The sequence below is a fragment of the Rhopilema esculentum genome, chromosome 16 (assembly GCF_057945365.1).
Source record: "Rhopilema esculentum isolate cy_ngs chromosome 16, ASM5794536v1, whole genome shotgun sequence".
Taxonomy (NCBI): Eukaryota; Metazoa; Cnidaria; class Scyphozoa; order Rhizostomeae; family Rhizostomatidae; genus Rhopilema; species Rhopilema esculentum.
The window spans coordinates 15,084,424-15,111,847 of record NC_142830.1 but is presented as its reverse complement, the minus strand read 5'-3'; the positions used below and the strand labels follow the sequence as shown (position 1 = coordinate 15,111,847).

Below are 27,424 nucleotides of genomic sequence, written 5' to 3'. Positions count from 1 at the left end.
ATATTATCATTAATTCTAAAGAGATTCTTGATTGAGTCCACTATGTCATATTTTGCTACATGGGGTAGTTGTGTTTTTAGAGGGGGCAGTTGTGTTTTGTAGAGGAAATTTGAAAAGGAATCTGAAAATTTGAACTCATCATATCATTTTGTTGAATTTTGCCGTTTCAGCAATTTCTTTACTTTTTTATTAGGGGGCTACCCAAACAAACTGAAAACTCAACAAAAAATGTTTGCACACAAGCACCAGCCTGATTTCAGGTCTGCATATAAATGTTTTCATATCTTTATGGAAGGGCAGAAATGCTAGATCTTAGAGGGAACAAGCATTTCAGTTTAAACTCATGGGCTCCGAAAAATTTTGGAATTGGGATGTAGGAAATTTTAACACCATAACAAAAGATTTTGAAAAAAGGCTCTAATGCTTTGCAAAAAGTCCCCCCCCCCCCCTTATCGTTGGAGGCCCTGTTGAGTCTGTCCTCTTATCAGAATATCAAGTGCAAGAGCCCCCAAATGAAAACCCGAATTTCCCCCTCCACTGTCTCAATAGATCTTTTCATCTTTTTCTACCAACGGTCTTAATCAATCTTATCTTGTCGTTGATAAATCAAACAGGATATAAGGCATTGAATTGCATGAATAACTGAATAAACCACTGGGTAAACAAATACGGTGCTCGAGGAAAGACGTGCGGCCTTGCATCAGCATCAGTGGCATAAGCTAGAGGAGAACTTGCAACCAAGGTATGACTCTGCTGATTTTTATAACGCTGTGTTGATTACAAGATCTGTGTTATCAATTAATAAGAACCTTCTCAATTTTCACAAAGAAAAGATCGTTTTGTAGAGTTTATTTGCATTTCACTTTGCAGTTGCTGGCCTACCAACGAACTTCATATCTTTACGTATCAAGTTTCGCAAGGCGAGGAACGATCGACTGCCTTAAAACTTTAAAAACAAAACTTGATTTTATACTTTTATATGGGCTTCGAAAATATTCAAAATTTTTTCGTTGATTGCTTCTTTCATACACACTCGTGTACACGCCCCACTCGCGAGTGGTCCCAATCAATCGATGTCTCGTGCGACAGTCGCACACCCCTTCTTCTATATTGCCGAATACATACAGTCTATACTTCTATACAGTCGCACACCCCTTCTTCAACTTTGCGGAGCTGTTGTTTATAAGATTATTTTGATAGTGGGGCTTTAAAAGAAATATCTTTCAACAACTTGCAAATATTAGATTCAATCCAGCTCGTAAATTAAAACAAATAATGGTTGGCTCGAGTGGTGCAAGTGGGCATCTTATAAATCTTTTTGGTTTTGCGAACTTCTCAAATGAAATCATTCTTTTTTATATCCATGATAAAAAATATCAGTTAAACCATCCTGTTTTTCTACCCCCCCCACTTTTTTGCAAAAAATAGAGCCTTCTTGAAAATCTTTTGCCATGGGTGTTAATTTTTCCCTTGGTCCCCCCACTTTTCAACCTGTGTCAGAGCCCATGTTGTGACAAAAATTCTGCCAACCTATTTTGCCCCCCCCTCCCTTTCGCAGTATATATAGAATCAATTTTTGACTGAATATTTTGTTCATTTAGATAGATCTTTTGTAATTCCTAAATGGAGTAAATGAACAAAATACTTTTTTTCCTTAGAATTCAAACAAAACGAGGCTTGGAATTTTATATTTTACTTTTTTGTAACTGGCATAGTTTTTGTTCCTTGTAAGGGTTCAATATAAAACTGGATGCTTTTTTGATCACCACAGATTGATGTATGTTCAACCAGTTAGTTTATGCAAGTATTGAATTATTTATAATTCATTTTTTTCTAGTCAATCATGAAGGGGTATCAGTACTTTCGCAATATGCTTGGGGAAAATCTCAGTGATGAAGACATGCAAGTTATAAAACACGGCAAAGGTGAACTGTATTACCATGTGATGTTGAAAGATGTACAGGCATTTGCACTGCTTGGAATGGTAATTATTGGACCTGCTGTTCAGATGATCAGGGGACCAAGAACTCTTGCAGCAGTGCAGGCCACTGCTATCAAGTATGGAAAATGTGGTGCTGTTCTTGGAATTCCAGCTGGTGCTTTCATGATGTACATGAGGGAACGTGGTGCAAACATTGATGCTGATGGTTATTATGATCGTGCTTACAGACTAAGGAAAAATAGGAACCAAGTTCGTGTGGACAGAGGCAGTTACCTTGGGGCACTTGCTGGAGTAGGAGGTGCTTTAGGTATGGGGGCATCTGTTTCCTCAGGTGCAGTTGTTGGAATGGTAGGAGGCACAATTCTTGCTGGAATTTACAATAGTAACAAAGACAAACATGTTTAAAGCTTATTAATAAGAATTTTTCAAAGCAATTTTAGGAAAAATGCTGTTATTCAGATTATGGACACATTGGAACCATTTATTTCATATCTTTCTTTACTGAATTCATCAACATTCTTTATTGTTTGTTAATGTAACATAATTGAGCCTGCTAACGATAATCGTGATAAACAAAAACAAAAAAGTATTGGAAACAGGCACATATTTTTAAACAATGTATATTCATGTATCATTTTTTGAGAAAAAAATTAATTTGGAAACTTATGAACTGGTATTGAAATGGCTGAAGCTTTTTTGTCAATTATTATCATTATTATCATAATTATTAGTCTTTTTAAGTCATCTAGACACTTTCAAGTCCTGTGTAACTGTGTTTTCACAATGTTTGTTTCCTGGACGCACTATTTTCAGCATCTTTAAAAGACAGATTCATAGCTTTGAGACCTTGTGAAGCTACATCTTTCCACACTCTGCTTTGCTTGTTTGAACCATCAACAGTTAGAGTTATACACTTTTTGATCCATGATGAACTGCGTTCAATAGTCCAAACCATCCCATTGTATTGCAATGTAGTACAACATCAAGACTTTGTAGGTGTAATTTTTAATGTGGAGGTCAGATGTACTAATTCGTTCACTCCAATTGACATTACACATGATACATATAGTGACACCCACAGCACCATTGCTCTTTTATTACGCTTTAGCTTGTTTAAATCGTCCCCCCCCCCTCCCCTTTAAAACCCAACATTTGGATGCATGCAGCATGACACCTCTAACGCAATTTCTGTAGTTATAACCACAAGTTTTTGGTGAGATTGCCTTACATGTGAGAATGGGCAAAAGTAAAGTTTTAAAAAGGCTGATGTTTAGCAAATCGGTGTTGGTTGTTCACTGGATGCAAGCATTCTAGAAATGTATCTGAGTAATCTGTGTAACCTACATTCAGTTTCAGCTTAATTGCAAAAAATAACAACAATAAGGGAGGGTATATCATGCAATAAAACATTGGTATTTGTTAAAAGTAAATACCAGACAAAAAGGTACTTAAATATATCTTCTTAAAGACATCACTAGTCAGCTTAAATTACTCACATTTAACTATTTTATTTTGATGCCTGGTGGAATTAGATTAATGTTATGCTATTCCACATGTAGCATGTTTACAGCTGATGATTTGCAAAGAAGGTTGGAAAGTGTGACATTCGGATCACAGATCTTTTATCAAAAGCAAGAGCTCTAGACCAGCAATCCCACAAAAAGCTTAAAATCAAAATATTTTTCTTGAAGGAAAAAGCAACTTTAAATAGCAACCAATAGTAAAAGAACATTTGCGTATTCTCACAGGCTGATAGTGCTCTACAAACAATAAAATTTTGTTCCAAATTATAAAAGAAATGATAATTTTCAGGGCAATGGTGTATTTGTAAAAAAGCTTGGACTATTATAATGTCGTTGAAAGTAGAGATTTCTAGTGGTCCTAGAAAGATTAAAATATCTTTAGTGCAGTAATGAAGAATGAAATACAATTGTGTTTCATTTACAATTTACAAATTCAGTTCCCCTAGCTGTTTGCTGTTGATTTGCTTTGATGTTATCTTTGCTTTGCAGCAGTTTTGACACATCTGCACAAAGTGCATACGGAATCATCAATCATGTACTGTGTTGAAACAAGTCGTGGAATTGGCTTGAACCTCTTGCAAATAAACTATACTTAATCTAATCCAACACAAACTTCTAATTTCCTTCCTTGGCAGCTAAGGCACAAAGAAAAAGAGGACAATGTCATTGAATTTATCTTTGTATGATTTAAAGAAGCAATATAATCTGCATAAATCGTATAGATTGTCATTAAACATGTCCAAATCTTTGTGTATATGGCAAAGCTGCAAGCCCAAAACAGCTTATGCATAAGATTGTATCTACTCAAAGGGAGCCGGTCGCTGTGGCAAGTGGTCTGGTAGCATGTACGTGATGTCATCCCAAGGATGCCGATACAACCCTTGTTTCAAACGGCGCTGATCCAAAAAGTGACCTGTGAGATGGAATGCATAAAAATGAACAACTTGCAAAAAGCTAAAATTATAAAACATAGCAGAGATTTTCGTCTGACACATTTTAGTGTGTAAAACCTCTGAGCATTTATCAAAAACTCTGAGCTAGGAAATTGATGTACCAAGTTGAGGATCGAAAAGTTGCGAATGCAAGGCAAGAATATCCCCGTTACGTCATTGCTCACGTTTTCACACTGACCTTTTCGATCCACACGTGGGTATATCATTATTGTTGGCACGTTTAGCTGCAGTTTACAATCAAGGGCGGCTTATAAACGAGGGTGGCCTACAGTATTCTATCAAGATCCTGCCAAGCTGTCCTGCTTCCTTGAAACTGAGGGAGCTAATGCAGAAGATGAGAACACTTCTGGGTGCTATTGATCATCCCATGATGGACGATATTTTCTTAAACTTCTAATGGTATTTTTTGGTTTAAGTACACAGTCAGGTATTTTTATCTCTGCATGGTTTTGTGGCTGTGGCTTATAATCATAGGCGGCTTACATCTTTTAAGAATCCAATTTGCTACAGCTTATACTCGATGGTGGCTTATACAAAAGGGAGCTATAATTGAATTAATACAGTATATATTTCCTAGCTTACAGTATGTCTTGAAATATATTTTTTCAAAGCCATTTCAACCTCTGCACCGACTGAAATGGTGCTTCAGTCTAAGGGAAAATCATCAAAAGCTCCTCTAATGCGTGCAATGGCTTGATTTGTTTAATACGAAGCACACACAGTCCATCTCTCATGCATTCTTGACTTTGAAAATGGAAAGTTATCATTACTTACCTATAAATCCGATTGATCTTCCGAGAACGAAAAGCCCATTCAATGCTCCTATTGATATATATTCATCGGCTTCTTCTCTATTACAAGAAAAAAGTCAAAATTAATTCTATTTTCCTGCTTTCATCTTTCTTAATAAGGTTTTCTGTAAATATGTTTCCTTCACCTCCGCATAACCAATTTTTACACTCTTTCCTTTTGTTGCTTGTGTACATTTTTTGCATTCAAAAAACCCAAATGCTGGAGATGTAAAGAATATAGGAAAGAAGGACAGTGGGCTCCGTTTTGGAGACCACGCCTTTTAAAATGCTTGGCAACTCCTCCAACCATAATAACTGCCTGCAAACAAGTGGCGCATTAATAGAAAAACTTTTGAAAATAAAATACTTTCCAAACCAAAACCATCGACTGGGCCTTATGGAATGACAAGTAAAACTTACAGCTAGCCCATAAATTAGTTATGAAAATGACAAATCAAGATGACTATGTTTGTTTGCATCTATATCTGCTTCGAAGTATTCAAGAAGAGCTATCTACTTAATACAGTACCTTTAATTGGCAAGTGGGCCACAGAAAAGAGAAAGCAAAACAGATAAGAGAAATTAATAGGAGTTGGATTGAACAAGAGGCATTAATATGGAAAAGAGGCATCTAGTTTTGCATGCAAGAGTGTGATCGATCGGTGAGAATATGGCAATAAGAATCTCAGTATATATTGACATTTATATTTGAACAATTGAAAAACACTTACTTTGAAAAGTTTCCGCAGTACCTGAGCAGGTCCACAAAAGCAACTCCAATGCAACCATCAACATTCAGGATCAGATTTGGTTTCTAGAAAAAATTTTCAATTATGAAGCTCAAGTTTAGAGTTTCAGAGAGAAAGGCTCTCTCTGAAGAGAAAAGGAATTGTCTTTGAATGGCTATGGATAAATGATAGGAACCCTTTTATATCTTCCCATGTTTTGTTTAACACTGGCTGTTTTATTCTAGCGACTTTTGACTACAGGCTGCGGAGAGCCAGTCTTTGCCAAATAAATGTAGTTTTCAATATAGGGGATTTTCATAGATATCTACTTTAAGTGGTTGAAAGGTTACATTTCTTTCAATAGATAATATTCTTAATCGAATTATGAAAAGTTTATTATGTCTAAATACACAGAGCTGGACACCCAAGTTGCTAGATGAAACGACGCGGAAAGGGACACATCTACCATAAAAAGTCAATTAAGCTCCTCATCTCTCGATTAGGCCCAATCTCAAATATACCAAAGTCTTAAACAACATATTGAATTATTTCAATATGCCCTGTACAACATCAAGTTCTTTTGCGTTTATTTTAATAACTACGAATTTGTCGAAATATGAGGGATATCTTCCAGTCATTTTGGCGAAAGTATCTTTACATTTTTAAAAAGAAAGGTTTTACCTTGGCAGTTGTAATCTTTTCAACCTCAAGGGCAAAATTAAACAAAGGAGTTTGCGGGAAATTCTCCTTGATAAATGCCTTCATAATCTCTACTCTTGTGTCTGGGTTATTGATCTACAAATAGAAGCACAAAATGTTGAAAGTGAAATGTGAATAAAATGGCCAACCAAGCTAGCTTCCTTCTGGCTGTCCTTTATTTTGACGGCAACCTGAACCATGCTTTTGATTATTACTCGCTTCTGAAATATTATTCATTGTGGCCGTCTCAAGGTAGTTACCGTGCTCAAATTGATACTGTACAATGCAATAAAGTACAACACAAAAATCACTATATTCGACAACAGAACACAAAACTATAAGAAAAAATCCCTTAATGATATTCGATGATACGATTCAATGAAATGGACGATCTAACAAGATTTTTACAAGAAGAAATATACGGTATGGGAAAATCTAAATGAGGGTGTTATTTACATTCTAGACTAACTTTGAAAAAGCTCTATATATTTTTTTAAGAGTTATTCTGTTTGTATGGATTTTAATGAAACAAGAAGCTGGACTTAAAAATATGGAAAAAACTACCGTTCCTATTATTCCTAAAACAGCGAAAACCAAATTCTACTATTTTTTGAACATTAAGGCGTACAATAGTAAAGTTAATGTATTTTGCGAATCAATTTTCTCTGTTTGATTTTACCCTCCCAGTGGATTACCCCCAAAAGGCAGTCAACAGCAACTCATTAGACTATGGCATGGCAGAGCAACTAGAGTGGATCAACATGAAAATATTCTTGAAAGTGTCTTACCGATTTAACGCGATGTCCAATACCCATGATTAGCTGACCTTTCTTTCTCATCTCGTTTACAAATTCCATTGGGGTCTTACCAGCATCAAAGGACTCGGAAAATTGCTTGGCCGCTGCATCAAGAGCGCCTCCGAATCTGTCTCCCTAGAGATACAGAATCAGCATTGCCCATGAGAATGGGAAAGGCGACTACGCAACTAAATAATCTAGTTTTGCAATAACATGAAAGTATTATGCTCAATACACATTTCTATCGATGGCTTTAGGGCCCTTTAGTTGTTCGAGAAGCAAGTAACCCATTTTCTATATGTTAAAGCTTTGTGTGAGGACCTCTCCGAAGACCCCCTTTTAACCATATTACAAGAACTGACTTACCCCCGAGAAGAGGACTTTTAGTTAGTTAGAGAGTGGGACTGTTCGAATCACGTTGAGGAGCTGTAAAGAGTATTTGGTTTTTATAAAGGTTTGCGTTGGAAAACTATGTCGTGTTTTGTGTGTTTATTACTTGAAGCTAATTGATTTGTACTCGAACCGGGCCATATTTGCAAGTACTCCTAGGTTGGCTTTTGATACTTTCTTATAACCTGATTTGGGGTATACACTTACTATATACAGTTAAGACAAATACATGTTCTTCTATTTGACCTAACAGCCTACAAGTGCGTTATGAAGATATGAATACGTACGATTGTTAGGAGCCCAGAGCAGAGAGATGACATCAAGTCTTTGCCGGCTCGTGCAGTGACGATTGTGTTATGGGCCCCAGAGACAGCTGAAAGAAAATAAATTTACTCAAGTGACGTAGGTTACAACTACTATGGCTCACACATTGGCTTCTGCTGGTGAATATCTTCTCGATTTCAACATAAAAAGTACACCTTAATACCTGAAAGATGAGCTCAGTTCGAAAATCAAACAGTTGAAAATCAAAAGAATCTTTATCTTTGATAAATCCTTGAAATACAACTGCCCTTTCTTACACCTCAAATAATCTATAAACCAAGTCCCTAAAACTGTCTTTGAGGCTTGGCAAAACATCAAAAGCGATTACAAAAGCCAGAAGCTTAAAAAGCTACCTAACATAATGAAGTGCTTGCAGTAGTCCGTCAGCCCGGAATATTTGCATTTACAGCGCTGAATTCATAAAAGGTGTCAAGCATACCTGGGCCATGGTCAGCTGTCAGCATGATGCACATTTCGATAAATTCACAAGCATAATGGGGCAGCCTATGGCGAAGAAATGAATTAATACAACTGACAGAAAACTGAAATAACAAAAATACTAGGAGTCTTAACAAAATATTGTGATAATGAAAGTAATTTTTTTTCGTTGTCATAAAAGTTATTGTGCAACAACTGGTTCGATTGATACACAGAGCAAATTTAATAATCGAGGCTTATAAGGTGATTGACTGAGATGACTGAGATCAAAAGATAATTGGTCAAAATAAAACAAATCAGAAGTAGCCTCTTGCCCTTCGGCGGAAGTCGATTTGGTCTTCCACGCACTTTGCTACATTTTGGTAATAATCAAATGCCATGATTTCGCTCTTTATGGTATCGTCCCCGTGGAGTAGTACAGTGATTAGGGTAGGATAGTCGAATGTAAAATTGTATTGTAATATGAGTTGCATGGAAAGGTCTATAAAAATGAGCTTCAGGGCTGGATAGAAAAGATACTCGTACCAGGCGAAGACTTTGAAGCTGCAAACAATCTTTTGGTGGTACAAAACTTGTAAATGGCTTTGAAAAAAGCAAACATTTAGTAAACTAAAGCTTTTCGTCTGACACTCTTCAGAGTTTAAAACGTCAGAACATAGATCGAAAACTCTACGCTAAGAAATATATATACCCAGTTGTGGATCGAAATAGGCCAATCAGAAACACGAGCACATGACTGTAAAGGTTGACCAATCAGTGCCGCTTGCCTATTAGAATGTTACCAATGGAGTCCTAAGGTGAAAACGAACTCCTTTTGTCTACACAGTAGCGGTTTTTTCGTGCTTATGTAGATAGATTCTAAAACTGCTAGGTGGAACGACGATCGGGCTTTACCAATAATCCGAAACATGTCGCCATTATAGTTTTTTGCACAATCTGGGTTTTCTAGCAAATGCTGCCCGATAGCAGAATCGCAGGTTTTAGTACTAATTTTGGATTTGCAAGACCGAGGTGGCTGTTCTCTTTGGGGATATGTTTTGTTTCTAATATTAGATGGAACGTGTTGTTTTATCCTATCCTTCTAATAGGCAAGCGGCACTGATTGGTCAACCTTTACAGTCATGCAGGGGCGGATCTAGACGTTCGCACCGTTCGCACATGCGACAGTCAAACTTTTAAAATTATACTAAGAATCTGTCTCGAGAGAGGTTTTTGCTGAACAACAACTTTTTCGCTTATTGGCAAATTTCTTATTTGTGTTTTGATTCTATTTACTTGGGAATTATGCTTCAGTTATATTTGACAACTGAACACCGTACAGGAGCAGGAAGATCCAAGGTCTGAATCATGCATGATTTAAACCTGGCCATAAACAGAAGCAAAATCTTAAACACAATCTCTAATTCTATCTCGATCTTGATTCAATCTGATTCAAATCTCAAAGCATCCTGACTAAAAAACAACAGGGTACCAATGTAGTTAGATTAGGGTATTTCGGTGCACAGTATGATTAGTAGCACGTTCGCACCGATTCGCACAGCTTTTGTTTCAAAATATTTAGCCAATCAAATTGCTAGATAGTGCGAACTTCGGTGCACAGTATGTTTTTTAGTAAGGTCGCACCACTGGGCTAAGATTAATCCGTTCTCATTGCGTGTATTGTGCAGTTTTGAGCTTATTTATGCCTGGCATGGGCAAGCTTTTCACTGGAGAAAAGGAATTTTGTGTTATGGAGTCGGCTGGCTACATGTAAAACGAATACGTTAAACCTGGTAATTTGGAAGACAAAGGTCGCTAGATTTTCAGAGTAACATTCGACACGGGATGTTTTCAAGTTTCGATGTCCATTACCTCCTCCATGGATCGAGGGCCTACTAATGTCAATAAATGCACTGGACTGGGGTGATAATCAGTGGGCGATACCTGCGATTTGGCTCTGGCGAAGAAATAATGTTCAGGACGTTGGCAGAGAAAAATTTTCACTTAGACAAAACTTTCAAAGTGAATCTTTTCAATGTGGATTTTCAGTTCTTTATCAGCATTCAGATATTTCCGGGTAACGTTTACTTGCTTGGGTATTCCCCTGAATTCGAAGGGGTTTCTTCGGAGTAAAATACATGTTTACACGCTGATTTGGTTTAGCTATTAAATAATATCAGTTATTAATGCAGGTTTTATGAATATTTGTGTAAATTTGTTCTATTTGGTTAGTTCTGAAGATTCATTGCAATGATGTTTTTTATTTTTTCGCGTGGCCTGGTTTGTCATCGTATACTATAAACAAATCGAAAAAGACGACTCGAATTTTTGCCTGACTATGAAAGGAAAACCGTCAATACGCTTTCTTGCTTTACGCTTGGCTAAGAAACAACACAAATGATTCTGTAGTATCAATTGAAAACTCAGATAAGGAATAAACAACAGTTTGGCCACGTTCTAAATAAAAGCCAATTTAATGTGCGTGTCGACTGCTCAAATGAGAAGGGGGCGAATATCCTTAAAAACCAAGGGGTGTGGTCACGAATGATATTTCCGACCACACCCTTGTGTGCGACAGTCAGAATATTTTCTAGATCCGCCCCTGCAGTCATGTGCTCGTGTTTTTGATTGGCCTATTTCGATCCACAACTGGGTATATATATTTCTTAGCGTAGAGTTTTCGATCTATGTTCTGACGTTTTAAACTCTGAAGAGTGTCAGACGAAAAGCTTTAGTTTACTAAATGTTTGCTTTTTTCAAAGCCATTTACTTTGAAGCTGGTTTTAAAATCAACGGGTCAAATGAATGCACCAAAAAATGGAAATCTTAAATCATTTAAAGACTGATAAAGGAATGGTGTCATACTTTCGCTGAAACCACAACAATCCAAGGGTGCCGCCAATGCCCATCCTTTCCTGGTAATAAACAAAGACAACAACATGATTCAGAAAAATACAAAATGCACAAGATTATTGTGTTACAAACTGATGTCGGAAGGTCGGAAGGACTTGAACACGACTGAGGTCGGAAGGACTCCCATGTACCTTCAAGATGTCCTGACTCAATCACTGCGTCCCCCATCAAGAAAGCTACCAAAATACCTAACAAAAGACACCTGATGCAACGTCTTTTTTAAGCCACTCTAGTGACAAGGCAGGAAGCCTGGAAATAACCTATGCAGCAACTCACAAACCTTGAGTAATTGGTGAACTGAAATAAGCCCTTCACATTTGAAATGCTTTTTCTCAAGAATGTAAAAAAATTCATACAGTCTTACAGAGCCTTGCACAACATTGCTGCCTAAATGTTGACGTGGACGCTAGAAACTTGGTTGAGCCTTGAACAAAGTCGAATGAAACAGCATTCCGTCTCACCTTGAAAACGTCATGAATCGGTACGCCTGCATACAGAAGCTCTTGACCTCTTTCGTCGCAAATGGTTGAGATAAATGAGGATGGCTTTCGTATCAAACCAAGCTCCTGTCAAGAAAAAGAAATTCATTTAAAGCGAATCGTGGTTTTGCTCGTGGACTTATTTTACAAAAGCAAAACACAGAATATTCAGTTGACTGAAAGTGAATTGGAAAAAACCACAAAAAGATCCAATTCTTCGAGCTCACACAATACCTAAAACCAAAAATTTCATGTGTGAGTTATCATCAATGCATTGCCGAATTTACCACTTCTTGGGGAATGTTTACTATATTTAGTCGACGGCAGAGGAGTCCAGGGGAGATTGTTGCGAAAAACAGAAACTAAGAAAGATAAGGTAAGCTGCACTGTTCCTTATATAACTAAATAAAGATTATACCTGCGCCCAGTTGTAGTCCATAGGAACAGTCGGGGGTCTCTTCTCTGGCTTGACGACGATCTTTCCATCAGCAACGAGTTTTTTGAAAACGTTGCTAAAAGATAAAGAAAAATTTTATTAAGTCATTACTGATCTTTGCTTGCTGCACTCGATGAGTAAATGAGGGTGAAAGGAACTGTTGACTTGACACAAGATAGGGGAAAAGGTCGCAAGGGATAAAATCGCTAGGGGGTAAGATCGCTAGGGGATTAGGTCGCTAGGGGATAAGGTCGCTAGGCGATAAGGTCGATCACAGCCCCACGTTACTGATTAAGAACGTATAACTAAAGACAAAGAGTGCTGACATACTAGAAAAAGCGAGCAAACCGTACATACGTTGAAGTCATGAAGTAGAGAAAGGGTCGTATAAAAATCAGTTTATTCTCACGAAGACCTTCAGGTACTAAGGGTTATAAGCATAAGACTCACTTGATTACGATGCCAAGGTCATCAAATGTTTTTGGAACATGGGCTCCAGCTTCTCCCAGAGCCTAAAAGGAGATCAACAGGCAAGTAAAGTAACATGACCAACCTGAAGGGAGAGTAAATATGGGTGGGAAGCTGCAAGATGCAAACAGGTATTAACTTGAACGAGGCTCTTAATCACAAACGAGATCTTAGAGATAATAATAATAATAATAATAATGGATCATGACCAGTATCTCCACAGAGTGGCTCTTCATCTGGTCGTTAAATACTACGCGATGTAAAAGTTGCTATATGAAAAGTAAAGATCAAAATAGTTTAAATACCATAAAATGTAAATTGGAATTAAAAGTTAGGTTCTTCTCTTTATGAATCAAACTAAAAGTCTCTTTTTTGCTTCAGTAAGAAAATATTCTTTAGATTTTGATGAGAATTCGGCCTTCTTTTTTGAATTTCTTATCGCATTTGGTATCTTGTTAAAAATTTCAGCTGCACTGTTCCTCAAAATTTTAGAATTTGTTGTAGTTGCAATTTGTGGTGCAGAGTTTGATCTCAGATGTTTACTGTTTTCTATTAATGATATGTCAATATATGCTGGTTTGTTATGATATGTTATATAGTTAAAAGCCAGCTTCACAAGGTGCCATTCTCGTCTCTCTTTCATAGGTAACCAGCCTAATGATATGATATCCTTTTCTTTAACGCAACGGCCTAGAACAAGACTTGCAGCTGCATTCTCCACCTTTTGTAGTCGTTTTTAAAGTTTTAATGAAAGAGGATGAAATACGACATCGGCATAATCCATTTTGGATAATATTAGCAACTCAGCAACTTGCTTTTTCAGTTTTAGTGCTTTTTCAGAGATAATGAAATTTGTATAAAAAGATAATGAAAATCTCAAATTATTTAGATTTCTTGAAGCTCTTAGCAAGAAAGCAGGTTTTACACGCTACTAAATGAGCTTGCGTTGTTGCACACAGCGATGTCTACACGTGGAAGCTATTTCAATAGATCGAATCCTATAGAAAAAGCTTTGTACAAAGAAACAAACTCCTGACCTTGTTTTTGGCTCTTGCAGTTTCCGCTTCTGCGTTGGCACAGGCATTGGCATGTCCAAATTGAACCTGTATCGACAAATGACTCGAATTAGAAAACTTGTTAAGATTTTGTTTCGATGAAAAACAAGAGGATCTTGTACTTTTTCAAAACATAACGCTCAAACAAAGATGATTGTTGTTCACACCAAAATAAACATTTCTTTATACTTCTTGCATCATCTTTGACCTATTCTTGCAGTGCTCAAGTTAAACTGACAAAGTGCCTTCATAGCTCTACTTCGACACTCCTGCTTTTCAGACATGACTGAATAAAGCTGGTGAACATGCAACTTAAAGGCAGAAAAATCAAGGGAAGAATACCTCACTGGTGAACATGTCTGCGCATGTTCCAAGAACCCAAGCAACAACAGGCTTTGTAACTCGTCCATCTTTGATCGCATTGCATATTTCGTATTCATCGACGCCACCAACCTGAATGGAATCGAAAGAGCTTTAAGACGGGCCAACACCCACCAACATAAAAAAATCTACAAGATAATAAAATTATTATGATTTGTGTCAGCATATGAGAATCCAAAATACAATCACAATAGCTTCAAGTTTCATAGTATTTAGAATATATAAAAGTATTGTCATCTTTCTTTCTACGAAAGTCTTATAGAAACTTCATTAAAAAGAAAAGTCTTGTTCAGAAGGTACTTTTGACTCGCTGCCTGCTCACCTCTCCAAGGAGAACAATCATTTTAACATCGGGATTTTCTTCATATCTAATGACGTGTTCAATAAAAGTAGATCCAGGGTACCTTGAATTGAAAAGAGAAAAAATAACTACCAGTTATAAACCAGGACATTCAATCGGCATAAGCAATTCGGTCAGGGCGGAGATTTGTGGCTGTGACCCCAAGTGTGTGTGCGATCAGCTCTAGATGTGAATTGAACGACTTTTACCTATCAGTTACATCGTGTGATTAAAATTCTACCGTTGGCAGGAACTATAACCTTTGCAGACCGTTAGTCTCGATCGTTTGGGAAATACTTGATTTGGAAATAAAACAAGATTTGAGTTAAGCAAGGAAAAACAGAAGCATTTTAAAAGCAAAGTAAAAACAATGACGGCATAAGGAATTATAGTGATAAAAAACTATGAGTAGAATCTATGAGTTCGTTTTTGCTTTCTCTTCAGTAAAACAAACGTATGTGATTTACCTATCGCCTCCGATCGCAACACCTTCACAAACGCCATCAGTATTTCTTGCCATTATGTTATTAAGTTCATTGGATAATCCGCCAGACCGCGACACATAGCCAACACTACGAGAAAAGATGAGAGTAAGGAAATATTAGGAAATGCAACAAAGGAAAGATGAGAAAAATTTGAAGAAAGATAGGAAAACTTGAATAAGAAAAATAGGGTTTCCTTGACAAGGCAAAGAGCAGAAAATTCTTTTTCTTTATTTAGTTATATTCTAAATCAACTTGCACGTAGCAATTTAGTTCAAGTTCGTGCTACACAAGCTTCAGGATTAAATCGACTTAAGTCGTAAAGAATTTAAGTTTTCTTTAGTTGTTATCACTAAATTCAGTATCTATATTTGAATTGTATTGACTCCGGCAAATGCCAAATGAAAGAATATGGCAAGATGAAGTAGGTTGTCCTCTAAATTAAATGGTAACTTATTTTTAAAATAGAATGTGCTCATGGCTTGCTATATGACATCGAATATATATTTTAACAAAATACTAAAACGCGGAATCAATATGGCATTTCTATTATTAAAAAACGGTAATATATAGAGAAAGGTAAGATATACCTTCCAGGTCTGTAAAGTTTCGAGGCTAGTATGTTGTCCAGCATTCCACCGGTGTTGCCAATCTTGAAGCATCCTGGCTTGATGCCACCCACCTGAGGGAAACAACAGGAATAATACCATTCAGAAATGAATCGAGAAATCTAAGAATCGAGACAATCACAAATTCATAATACAAAGTAGATATGTGGTATTTGATTGAAAAGGGTTGGTAGGAAATCTAGTTTGGGATGGCATCAAGACTTAATTATCAACGTGATATGACATTTATCGCAAGATAGGTATTCAAACACGAAATTAAAAAAACGAATAGTTCATATTTTTTGCCGTATACTACAATAGGTAGTTGAAAACATGCTACTTCACTTAAAAAGCAATTACTAAACAGCGTTAGGTAACACAAGAAAGAAAATGCTTGTTTTTACCGTGGCTGGGCCAATTATGGTTACTCCTTTTTCTTTCGCAATTTTGTTCAGTTTTTGAGTTAGTCTTTCAGGAATACCTTCAGCAATGATTGCTATACATCGTATCTTAAAAACGAAAAAAAAATTAAATTTATCTTAATAATCACAATCCGTCATAAAAATGTCATGCAACAAACACCAGTATTTCTGAGACGAAGAAAAACGTCAATGTAAGTAGCTTGAAAGAAAACTTTGTTATATTGAATTTGCTGCTATCTAATCGATGCTGGTTCAGAGAAGCGCAATTAAATATCTGTAACATTGAAAATTTGTGAATTAAAAACGGCCAGTGAATGCTTTAAACAAATTTACAAGTTTGATAACTTTGGCAAAACTTGAAATCGAGCAATCGCCTTGTCTGGAAATGTGCGTTGAGTCCATTCAAATAAAAGTTTTATGTCATTCCCACAAATTAATTAAATTCTTTTCAAGGTAAAGGAGCTTGTGAGAATAAGAACATGCTTCTAGAACGTGTTTTCGCAACCTTATTGGTTCAAATCGAATGGGATTCCCAGGTTGGTGATTTCTTTTGTACCCAATCAAGATTTGATGTCTTCGCTATATAAACGCGTAATTCCAAATAAAGAAGATCATTTTATGAGGTAATTAAGAGAAAGAAGTAACTAGTTACCTGGGGAAAGCCCAAAGCCTCGACAGTGCTTTCATAAGCTGAGCGGAGGGATGCAAAGCTGACCATCACCTGGGCGTCCGGGTGTCTTCTCATCGCCTCTGACATGTCTTTGTAAACTGCAAAAAGCCCGTTTATAAGAACTTAGCAGAGGGGTCAATACGAGGGAAATGTTTAATGCCGAATAAACAATGTCAATGTAAATTAATTACGAACAGTGCAAAATCTCCCTTCGATACTTGCCTGGTATCATTATCTCCTTGTGACCATAGTAAAACTTCTGCTTGTGGTTTCCACTTAAAAGGAAAAAATGTGTCAATCGAATAAATGTTACAAACAAATAAAAAATTACAGTCAAGGCTAAACATTAAGGGTCACCATAGGTAGCGAGAGAACATAACACAAATTTTGAAAAATGCTGTTAAAAATAACACACATATGTTGTTAAATTTTTGCAGCCTTACTAGACAACAAAAATTTAAAAATATGAGGTAAAAATTCTTATGAGATAAAATGGCAATTTGTAAAGCAAAAATATACAAAGAGATCATCAACAAAGCAATGCATGAAGCGGCGTACATACCTGAATGGGTAAACGCTGGCAACAACAGAGGGGGATTCTCTAGAGCAAACGTAATCGAAATCTAGCATACCCTAGAATAAAGAAACGTTTTCTTGCAAAAGTTGAACGAGGCTTCGGGAAAGCAACAAAAAGGCGATCAAAGAAACAAAAAACAGCATTTGATCGACGACTAGCATAACCCTCCAAATTCCATCAGTAACCTTGTGAACAGCTGCAAATGAAAGTTCGATCGAGCCTATTTGTCACTTCATATTTGCCCTACAGCTACACGTTTTCCAGGAAATAAATTCAAACTGAAATAGAAAACGTGGGGCAGAGCTTCGATCAGGAGACTGAATCTGAAGAATTTAAGAAACGGGAATCATTTTCTATCAATGACATCTAGAAAAGTTTACGAAAGTTAAAACGAATGCCATTTTGGTCATCAACTGGCGGCAAATGTAGCAAGGTGCAGTTTCGGCATACCTGAACAGCTCTTGGTTGCATTCCCCAAATTATTGCCTTTGTGTTTTTGTTGAAAATTTCTTTCGCCGCTTCTTTGCCATTTTCGACCATGATAAAGTCCGTACTATCAACACAGGTCATGGCTTCATCGCTGTCGATACGAGGCCGCTTGGATGATTTCTCAGGTGACTTTCCATGCTGAAAGTAAAATTTAATGAAGTGAGACAATTGATGGTCAAGCGCTGAGGTACTTTGAACTTCAGCGATATGAAACAACAATGGGGGCACTATTATTAACAAACTTCAATCTCTATCTATTTATAACAAAAATATGGGGACAAACTTTAAAAATATGGGGACATTATTATTAACAAATTATTATTAACAAACTTCAATCGTACAGTCTCAGGCAGTTACAAGATACTTTTGTAGGAAATTGCAATATTTTCGTCTCCAAAGGCACCTTGTAATTAGGGGTTTATTGAAACGTATAAATAACTTGAGTTTCGTCTAGTACAACACTAACGTCTAGTACAACATTAGTTTGACATGAATTTTTTTATGACTTTTCTTAATTAATTACCATTTATATATTGTAAATAATTCAATTTTTAAAACAAAAAAAGTAGTTTTCAAACGACCAGGTGAAAAGCCACTCTGTGGAGAAACTGGTCTTGATTTCATTATTTTGTATAAATTTTTTAAAAGCTCTTTGCAGTTCGTACAAGTGCGTTAAAATTATCAACCTCTCAATAAGTTCTCTTGGCAACTTTGGGCAATCATGTTCTACTTTTACAGATATGCTGGACGATCTTGCTGTTGAAAATTTCTATCGTTGTTACATCAATCTTGGTTTGTCAAAGGTCATACTTCGATGCACCTACTTTATATTCTGCCGTAGAAACAAACCTTGGCCTAACCCAGAGCTTCTTTCCATCTAGTATTCTATCTCCACCTATACCACCACTACTATAATCTTTATTGCCATTAACCACATCATCACCATTTTTGTCATCCTCATCAGCATTATCAACATCGTCACCACCGTCATCGGTACATCATCATGTTTATATTGATGCTGTGTACAACTGTTTTTGCACTTGTAATAGTTATTTTCAATGTAAGTGCGTCACATACAAACTACCTTTGTAGTAGTGAGGTTTGTAAGTGCTATGTTTTTCCAAATGAAATGACAACTGGCTTAAAAAATTAACTTACTGACGATTTTTGTTAATAGAAATTAAACATGAAGATCATAGCAAAAGCTCCATTCCCATCAAGACACAAATACATAACCGAACCTTAAGACACATAGTCCTTGGATTGTGAAATAGACATGGCACTTTTTTGGTAAATTATGGCTCAACTGATAAACACAAACCTCGGCCGCTTTGAAGAACATATTTGCAGCGTCATTTGAATTGAAAGCTTCTTGGTCAGGGATTTTGGTTTTGCCAAGCGCCATCCCAACAATGGCAGTCATATGGGTTTCAGTTCCAAATACATGGACAGGGACACCTAGAGACATTCCTGTGCAAAAAACAGTACCCGGATAAAAGCATTGTTTAGGCCATGACACTTTACAAAATCAATATAAGTCAGATAATCGTGATCTTTTATTGCGTTTAAAAGCATTAATATAGCTATGATTTGGCTAGTCTCGTTCCCAGTTAATAGTCTCGTTACAGCTAGTTTCTTGCATTCAGTTGTTAAGATCATACAGTACAATTTTCACCGAATATAGCTTTGTACGAATCATTCCTTCCAAAAAAATTTGTTATAGCTAGGTACGATTGAGATTTTACTTATAATATATGTTTTATAGTCCAAAACTTTCGCTGACAAATTGTTAGACATGTGGAATCATCACAAATGATGCCAAAACAGTCATGGCCTTGTGAACACTAACCGTGTGAAGAGGTCAAGATCTTACTCTTAGACAAAGCATGTCAAGATCTTAGACTTCACCCAGCACTTTGGTGAATAAAGTTCTATATCATTGTCAATTTATTTACAACAGAGATGTGATATAACTGGTTTGATATAAGAATTCTAGTATAATATATAATGAAATTTAAAAGTCTATTTTCTACTTGAGAGCGGCTTCTATTCAAGATAATACGGCAGACAAAAACGAAAAGTCGAACTTGAGACCTTCCAGCACTTACCCAGTTCCCTCATAATTCGTAGGCCCTCTTGATAGTTAGGCCCACCACGCCTGACAAAAATTGATACATTGTGTTCTATGAGTTGTTGCTGAAATAACTGCAAGGCTTTGACAATACCCTACGATTTGAGAAATCGTAAGATAAAATGGAGGAAAACATAATTTATATCGCAAAGAAAAACATAATCTTTGCACAAATTCTCGTCACTCTCATCAGGCAACGCTTTTATAGAAGAATACCACATTCTGTCCTAAATTACGAAAAGAATTTAGCTTTTTTAGGGAACAACGATTTGGTATTATTTTTCCCTTTTGGTAAAAATAAAACAGCTTGAAGATCTTATGTTCCTTTAGGGAAGGAATTCTCTCATCTATTTGCAAAATTTACAATAAGAGCCGCTGAATTTAGATTTACTCAACTAGAACGAGTAAGGGTTTAGTCTTCTGAAATTGGTTATTACTAAAATGATGCTTGAAGTGAAACCCTGATGTTCAAAACGACTTGAGATTTAATGATCCTAATCATATGTTTCATTTACGGATAAACATTTTCCCGTAATGGAAGAAGTAAATGATAAAATCAGTAGATTTACTTAAGGAAGAGGTTTGTGCAGATGCTAGAACATATAGTCTTGGTTTTTAGACACTTCCTTTTTCTAAATAGGTGTGTTTCCACCTGTGGGGAAGCTATTCAATGTAATTGCTTGAATTATTCATGATAATGACTTTCCAAAGTAGCAAGGGCGCCATTCAATGAAGTGACAAAAAATTGATGGAATACAAAACAGAGTTACTCGAATATTAGAACTTTTTCGGCGGCAAACGGAAAGTGATTTTAGAGAAAAGTGAAGCAAAAAGGTAAACAAAGATTCTAATTCGAAGTTCAGCTAGTATACAACGGTAATTGATCCTCACGAGAACATCGTTAGGTATGCCTCTGTCTGTGTACAGTCTCGCCAAAAGTAATGCCCTGTTTTCTTTTGAAAGCAAAACATTTTCTGGTAGAAAAAGCCGACAATACTGGTTGTAAAGTTACGTTGATCAATAAATATCTGATAGGAATCAATTAGTCGCCAGGGAAGCACCCAAAAATACAAAAAAAATTCAAAAATATAACGCAAATACTCTGGCAGTTATTGCAGCAATAAAGCCACGCCATTACAATGCTTTATACATCGCTGAATGACTCCACTAGCTATTATAGTGAATAAATTTGTAGCTATAAACATCAATGTGTTTTGAAGGACAAAATATACAAAAACAAACCGAGAAAGTCGCAGAGACATTTGTAAAGTTTGCGATTCCGCCACCAATAATGAGCACTTTGCCTGATAAAAAGAAAATTTCCGGGGGTTAACTCAGTTTGCGTTGGGATCTAAAATCAGAATCTATGTACATTATAAATAGGATAATTGTTTCCTAACTTGAAGCTTATTAAAGCTTTGAGGCGGATATACACAGATTTACTTCTAATATTGTTTCAAATTGTGAAAACGACAACTTGATGTAAAAATTAAGATGAAATCAAAAGGCATAAGCACCCTGTGATCAATATGAAATCATAGCCATAGCACCCCACGAGAAAATTAAGAATGATATATCTAGAGGAATGGACAAAGCTTAGGTCGTCAATCCACTCTACCTTCAATGCACGTTACAATTTCCTTATTGATAAATTGACTGCATAAATATGTCATTGGCCTAGAGACATGACAAAATCAGCACGAAAACTGTAAACTTTGAAGCAGGCACATTATCCGTCTAGAAATAGGTACTTGAAATGTTTAATACATTCTATGGTGACTTAGCATTGATGCATTCGGGAAAAAACTCCATAAATGGTGAAATAAAGGCCTCTTCGAAAAAAGCTATTAATTACCATTTGGCAACGGGGTGCCATCTGTCATAAGCTTTAAAATGGTTTTTGCATACTGAAACGTTTGTGATTCAGTTGGTGCTCCTGAATACTCGCCGTAATTTGCCAGCTCTGCAGCTCCTCCTAACTCGCATATTGTATCACTACAAGGGTACAAAAAAGGTTTTAAATCGCTTCATTAATAAGAACATTGGTCAATCACACTATCAAAAATATGAATCAGTGCTTTGTCCATTTAGAATGGCATCAAGGACCATAATTACGATGTATAAAAGCAAATGGTACACTACACAGTGGGATTACCAACATAATACTTTTAAAACAATAATTGTACTAATATTCTGACAATTTATCTGGAGGGTTAGTAGTTCATTCGAAAATTTGCAGGTTGTGCGCTGGGGTAGGTGATACCTTTGAGATGGTGCAATTGTAAAATTGTCAATAAATATGGACGAATAGACACTAACTTGTATTATTAAAAACAATATAACTATTCAAGCTACTCTGGGGGATAATCTACAAAAAAGCATGAAAATTTGATGAGTGGCTGCAGGCATCTGAAAACTAACATGGAAGAAGACAAATGAAAATTACCTATAAACAACCGAGGCTCCACCACCAGCAACCATTGTCCATATTCTACCTTTTCTGTTCAATACAGTTAACTTCAGAGATGCACCACTCTTGGCATCAAGTTCTGCAATATATTGTTCCTAGAATGGTAGACCAAAAATTAAATTCATGCTTCAAAGTTGATCCCAGAATAGTTGAAAAAGTTTTCAGTACGTTATGATGATCTAGTGCATTCTTGAAAGTATATTTTAGAAATAATTGCAAGGGGAGTCAAAGCCCCTAGTTCCATTGCTCCTTCAAACAATGAAGGAATTAACAGCCTCTACTAAAAGCTACAAAAATGTCAACAAAATAATGTGAAGATTGTGCTAAGAAAACTAAAACTGTATAAAGTTGTTATCAGAAGTAGCGTGCGACAGTTATACCTCTGGATAAGCTTCTCTGCCAAATGGAGGAGGGAAGCAGATTTTTCCCCACTTGGTACTGCAAATATATTCAGCTGCTTGATCAAGTTTAGCAGCAACATCTAACACATGAATACCATCTTGATTTACAACCAATGGGTTAATCTCCAGGTATGTGAAATGCAGACTGACATACAAGTCAAAGAGTTCCTGGATGAAGACACCTAGATTTGATCTTAACCCATCTGCAATGTTGAACAGCAGAGTTTTTTCAATCTGAGCAATGGATACAGATTCTCCAATCCCAACAACAAGCCGGTTAGCCTAGAATATCAAAGTGGCATTTAATTTGTTATAAGAGCAAGGATTATAGGTTTCTCACAACACTCACAAAAAATTTTGGTAAAGAAAAATCGTTTAAAGAATCAAGTTACAAGCAATAAAACTATTGACTCATTGCTCATATTAATGAAACTATCTAGAGGTCAACCAACTGAAGCCCTGTTCGTTCTAGCTGCTTAAGTTACAAAATTAGAGCATCTGCAAATTGATCAAATGTTGTTTTCCTTAGCTTCTCTATGTTGTGGCCGAAAAAGGGGTTTTATGCAAATTTTATTTCATCTTTCCAAATTGTGGTATGCTAACTTGTGTTTTAGTTTTCGAATAAATATAATCTTTATGTCATATCAAGATAAGAGAAGTCAAAGTAAAAGACATTATAATATGGTTATAAATGAGTATGATATAACTGGGGTATTATATTAGAGTGCTGCATACACATTTTGCTTGATGCATACACACCAGCATGTTACATCTGAAAGACACTAAGTTAGTATGCTACAAAAGGATTTTGCTGTTGTACCAATGAAACTGATTGAGCATTTCAGCATGTTTAATGGTACTGTAATGACTGTTCATGTATGCTTTTTGAAACATTCATTGTGAGAACATTAACTTCAAAAAATGCCAACATTTATTTTCTTTTGGGTAATCATTTGCACTACAAGGAACTAAATCTATTTGGAAATTTATGAAGAAGAAACAGAAATAGCATGCAGAAACATTGCTGGAAAAGGTCCTATTTCTTGTAAATAAAGTATATCAATGCACTGAGAAATGAATACAACAACATATCTCTAAAAGGCTATTAAGCAAAAGACACCAACCTTACTATCTACATCTCCCACATCTACTCCACCTTCATGATGAAACAAAATAACATCTGCACCCCTTTGTGTAAAAATACAGACATAGTATTCTTGTTTCTAAAAATAAATTTGATATTGTCATTGAAATGAGTATACATAATACTATTAAATACAGAAAACACATCCTGCCTGTCCTTAAACTCAACAGAGGTCCTTTATAAACAGTGGCGAAGCCAAAGGTCCTGCTGGTCCTGCTGAGCAGGACCAAGAATTTCCAAAGATAAGATTTACTGTAAACAATAAACAATTTCTTCCTTGCAAAAAGGAAGTTTCAAATTCTATTTGATAAACAGTCCCCAGTTCCGCCAGCTGATACAGGCATCCCGTGCTAATCTCAAGGTCCTGTTCTCTCCTACGGCAACCCTGTATTTTGGTCCTGCTCATAACTATGATACCCTATGTTTGGTCCTGCTTCACAATGGGCTTTTGTGAATTTAGTCCTGCTTCACAATAGTCTAGAACAAAGAGCAGTCCTGCTCAATCTCGGGAGCAGGACCTCGTCGAAATGATCATCATAACATTTCGTAAGCAGTTGTGATTTGATTGGTCGAGGGTTCACCTACGTAGGTCAAAGAGCATTGTTTTGAAAACCTTTGGTCCTGCTATTTCTGAGAGCAGGACTGCAAGAATTGCCCTGTGCATTCTCGTTCTGCTATGAGATACTAGAAAGGAGGCCAGTTCAAGTATTATGGCGAGGCGATGTGAATGCGGATTTTCTGCTTGCTTTGGCAATACCAATGATATTATTATTGACAGCAAAACTTGCCTCAGTTGAGCTGCATAAATGTTATTTGTAACAAGAAAGAGTCCAAAGTTCGCAAGAAAGAAATGTAAACAACAAGAATTGGCTGTATGCGGCACTCTGATTTCGGCCTTCGTACGATCGTTTGAGGCACGGTATATCATGGTGGCCTAAATAAGATTTTCTTAGACTTGGACAAGGACGATGAAAGCATAATTGAATTTACTGTTGTGTGATTGAAAGTTTGGAGTTGGAGAATAAACCAATTTCAGCGGAATTTGCATTTTTCTACCTGATTTGTTTTCTCGTCTAATGGTTTGGCTAATAAAGTTGTTTTCATTGATAATGCGACACATTATTCAATTGTACCTCTCTTTATCAGCTGCAGAATAATTGTTCTGCAGAATATGTGAACTTGCCACTACAGACTTTAAACTCTGTTGTTTATTAAAATTATTTTAATAGAGTATCTAGATGGTCAGGTTTATAAGACCAAAATCTGGAATACCACAAATATATGATATGCAACTTCAAATGCCACCCCTACCCCCTTTTATCGTCAAATTTAGTTATCACCAATTTGAACTTTTACTTCAGCTGTAGAGGCTTACTACAATTTAACATAGATTTGTTTGAAAAGTAAGCACCCTAAAGCACGTCTTTAAGTATGGGTTTATTTTTCAAAAGATAGACATCGATTTAAAATTTGCTTTTTACTGAATTTAAGAAAAAATTCATCTGCAAAAAGGAATTTTTGTCCATGGGCTTTTCCTATTGAATAAGGGCGTGGCCCTGTCCATATAGCAGGACCAACAATTTTTGGCTAGCTTCGCCACTGTTTATAAACAATGCAATAGATTGGTTCTATAAATTGGTTCTACCAAGAATGAACAAAACTGGTAGTTAGTTTTGCTATGAGAAGTCAAGGTTTGGAAAATTGCAAGGTTTGGAAAAGAAACCAAAATCAAAAGAGGACCTTGCTTGATCTATGAAAAATTCACAAAATTTTGCCATGGTTTTTTTGTGAATTGTTGACTTTCAAACAACTGTTGTCCTGCCACCGATGATATGATCTATACGATGGATATGCGGCCTGGTCAAAGATAATTAAAAGCAATCTAAGGTCATAAATTGTTACACTGTATGCATACCTGCTCATGAGCAATGAATGGCTCAACAATAAAATTCTTCAGCTTTCCAGTTGCTTTTCCAATCTTGAAGATAGATAAGATGTCAAATGGGTTAGTTTTCTAAACACGAATTTCCTTATACAAATGGTCTAGGATAAAGCTTTTGCAGATCTAAAAGAAGATACTAAAAAGATGTGTGATTGATCTAAGATCCACCAAAAGTACTTCAACTGGACTTGAACAGTCTGATAAATGATTTTTTATAAGGATTCAATTTCTTTCAATATCATACTTAGCACTAGATGACATACCATTATATCTTTCCCTTGATGTTCAGCTAGCCATTGTTTAACATCAGACCAATTCGCATTTATTTTAACCAGTCCATGTTTTCCTCTTCTTTTTATCAACTGATCTGGCTTTACAACTAGTTTCTAAAAAAGGAATCTAAATTATCTCTGAACATTTTAAGTGAGAGAGAAACCTTTAACTTTACATTTAAGCCATGACAGGCCATCAAAATACAGAAGAGGTTTTTAGATTTTTATATTAACAAGAATAATACTTTAAACCAAATGACACAAATCTTAATATGACACAAAAGTTCTAAAATATTTATTTCTAGTTGGAATCAAAACCGTCTTTTCACAAAAACTGATAATAAACATAGCTGCCGAATTGGAATTTTGAGTCTGTCCCTAAAATGCTAGCTACATCTACACATGTAAGTCAGTAATAGCGCTAAGGCATCACAATGGTTGAATTGGCATTATTGGCAGTTGCATGAGTTTGAGGATCCAAACTGCACCAAAGATATTCTCATAACTTATAAGTGAAAACGGAAGTCTGAAGTCACGTTTTACTGTGATTCCAATAGCAGCTTGCACCTCCAAAATTCTAAACTGGTCCCATCTACACATCGCCAGCCTAGATTCGCTTGGTTTTCCAGCAGAGACATCACTTCAGCAAAATTAAATTTCGTTTCGCACTTAGAAATTCCTTTGGGCACTTAAAAGATCCATCACGATGCCCAATAATGTAACCATTATTCGTGCATAAAAATATAGTAAATAATGATTGAAATAGAAAGAGGAAGTTTTTTGTAACGACACTAATAAGTCTGATTTGGAGTACGGGCAGCAAATCAAGATTGCTTCTGTCAAACAATCTAGTATAATTTTGAAAAAAAATTGCTAAACATACTTTGCAAATGATATAATTTGATCTTTGTTAAAAAATTTCTTTGTTTTTCAAGGAAAAAGTAGGCATGTACAAAGACAAACCTGATTTGCAAGCCAGTCATTTGTGCTCTCCTCCGTTAAAAGATTAGACTTTTCATTGACGCTGAGCAAGTTATTGCGAGCAAGGTGATTGGTTTTGCAGAAACGGTATATCAGCGACTTTGCATCAGCTTCGTAAATTGCTTTTGCGGCCATTCTTTCTGTCTTTGAAAGATGCACATGCAATTTGGCAGATTTTCATTCTCGAAGTTGTTGATGT

The 27,424-nt window shown here is 36.2% G+C and overlaps 2 protein-coding genes across 2 annotated transcripts; one reads left to right on the top strand and one right to left on the bottom strand.

The window, feature by feature from the left end:
* Window positions 1-584: 584 nt before the first annotated feature.
* On the top strand, window positions 585-5,778 carry LOC135682692 (uncharacterized). The gene is made up of 2 exons (XM_065197681.2): window positions 585-742; window positions 1,838-5,778. Exon 2 carries the CDS (start codon window positions 1,844-1,846, stop codon window positions 2,345-2,347), a length of 504 nt encoding a protein of 167 aa, XP_065053753.1. The 5' UTR covers window positions 585-742; window positions 1,838-1,843; the 3' UTR covers window positions 2,348-5,778.
* LOC148958388 (ATP-citrate synthase-like) lies at window positions 4,129-27,423 on the bottom strand. The gene is made up of 31 exons (XM_089112870.1): window positions 27,208-27,423; window positions 26,236-26,358; window positions 25,946-26,008; window positions 24,011-24,109; window positions 22,866-23,168; window positions 22,462-22,580; window positions 21,871-22,010; window positions 21,258-21,319; window positions 19,993-20,110; window positions 19,206-19,354; window positions 17,846-18,022; window positions 17,381-17,451; window positions 17,041-17,093; window positions 16,801-16,916; window positions 16,131-16,235; window positions 15,709-15,800; window positions 15,104-15,208; window positions 14,619-14,700; window positions 14,258-14,368; window positions 13,898-13,963; window positions 12,843-12,904; window positions 12,375-12,468; window positions 11,939-12,043; window positions 11,430-11,479; window positions 8,587-8,651; window positions 8,111-8,196; window positions 7,425-7,568; window positions 6,619-6,732; window positions 5,941-6,023; window positions 5,193-5,269; window positions 4,129-4,378 (listed from the first exon to the last, which is right to left on the bottom strand). Exons 1-31 carry the CDS (start codon window positions 27,358-27,360, stop codon window positions 4,266-4,268), a joined length of 3,300 nt encoding a protein of 1,099 aa, XP_088968996.1. The 5' UTR covers window positions 27,361-27,423; the 3' UTR covers window positions 4,129-4,265.
* Window position 27,424: the final 1 nt, after the last annotated feature.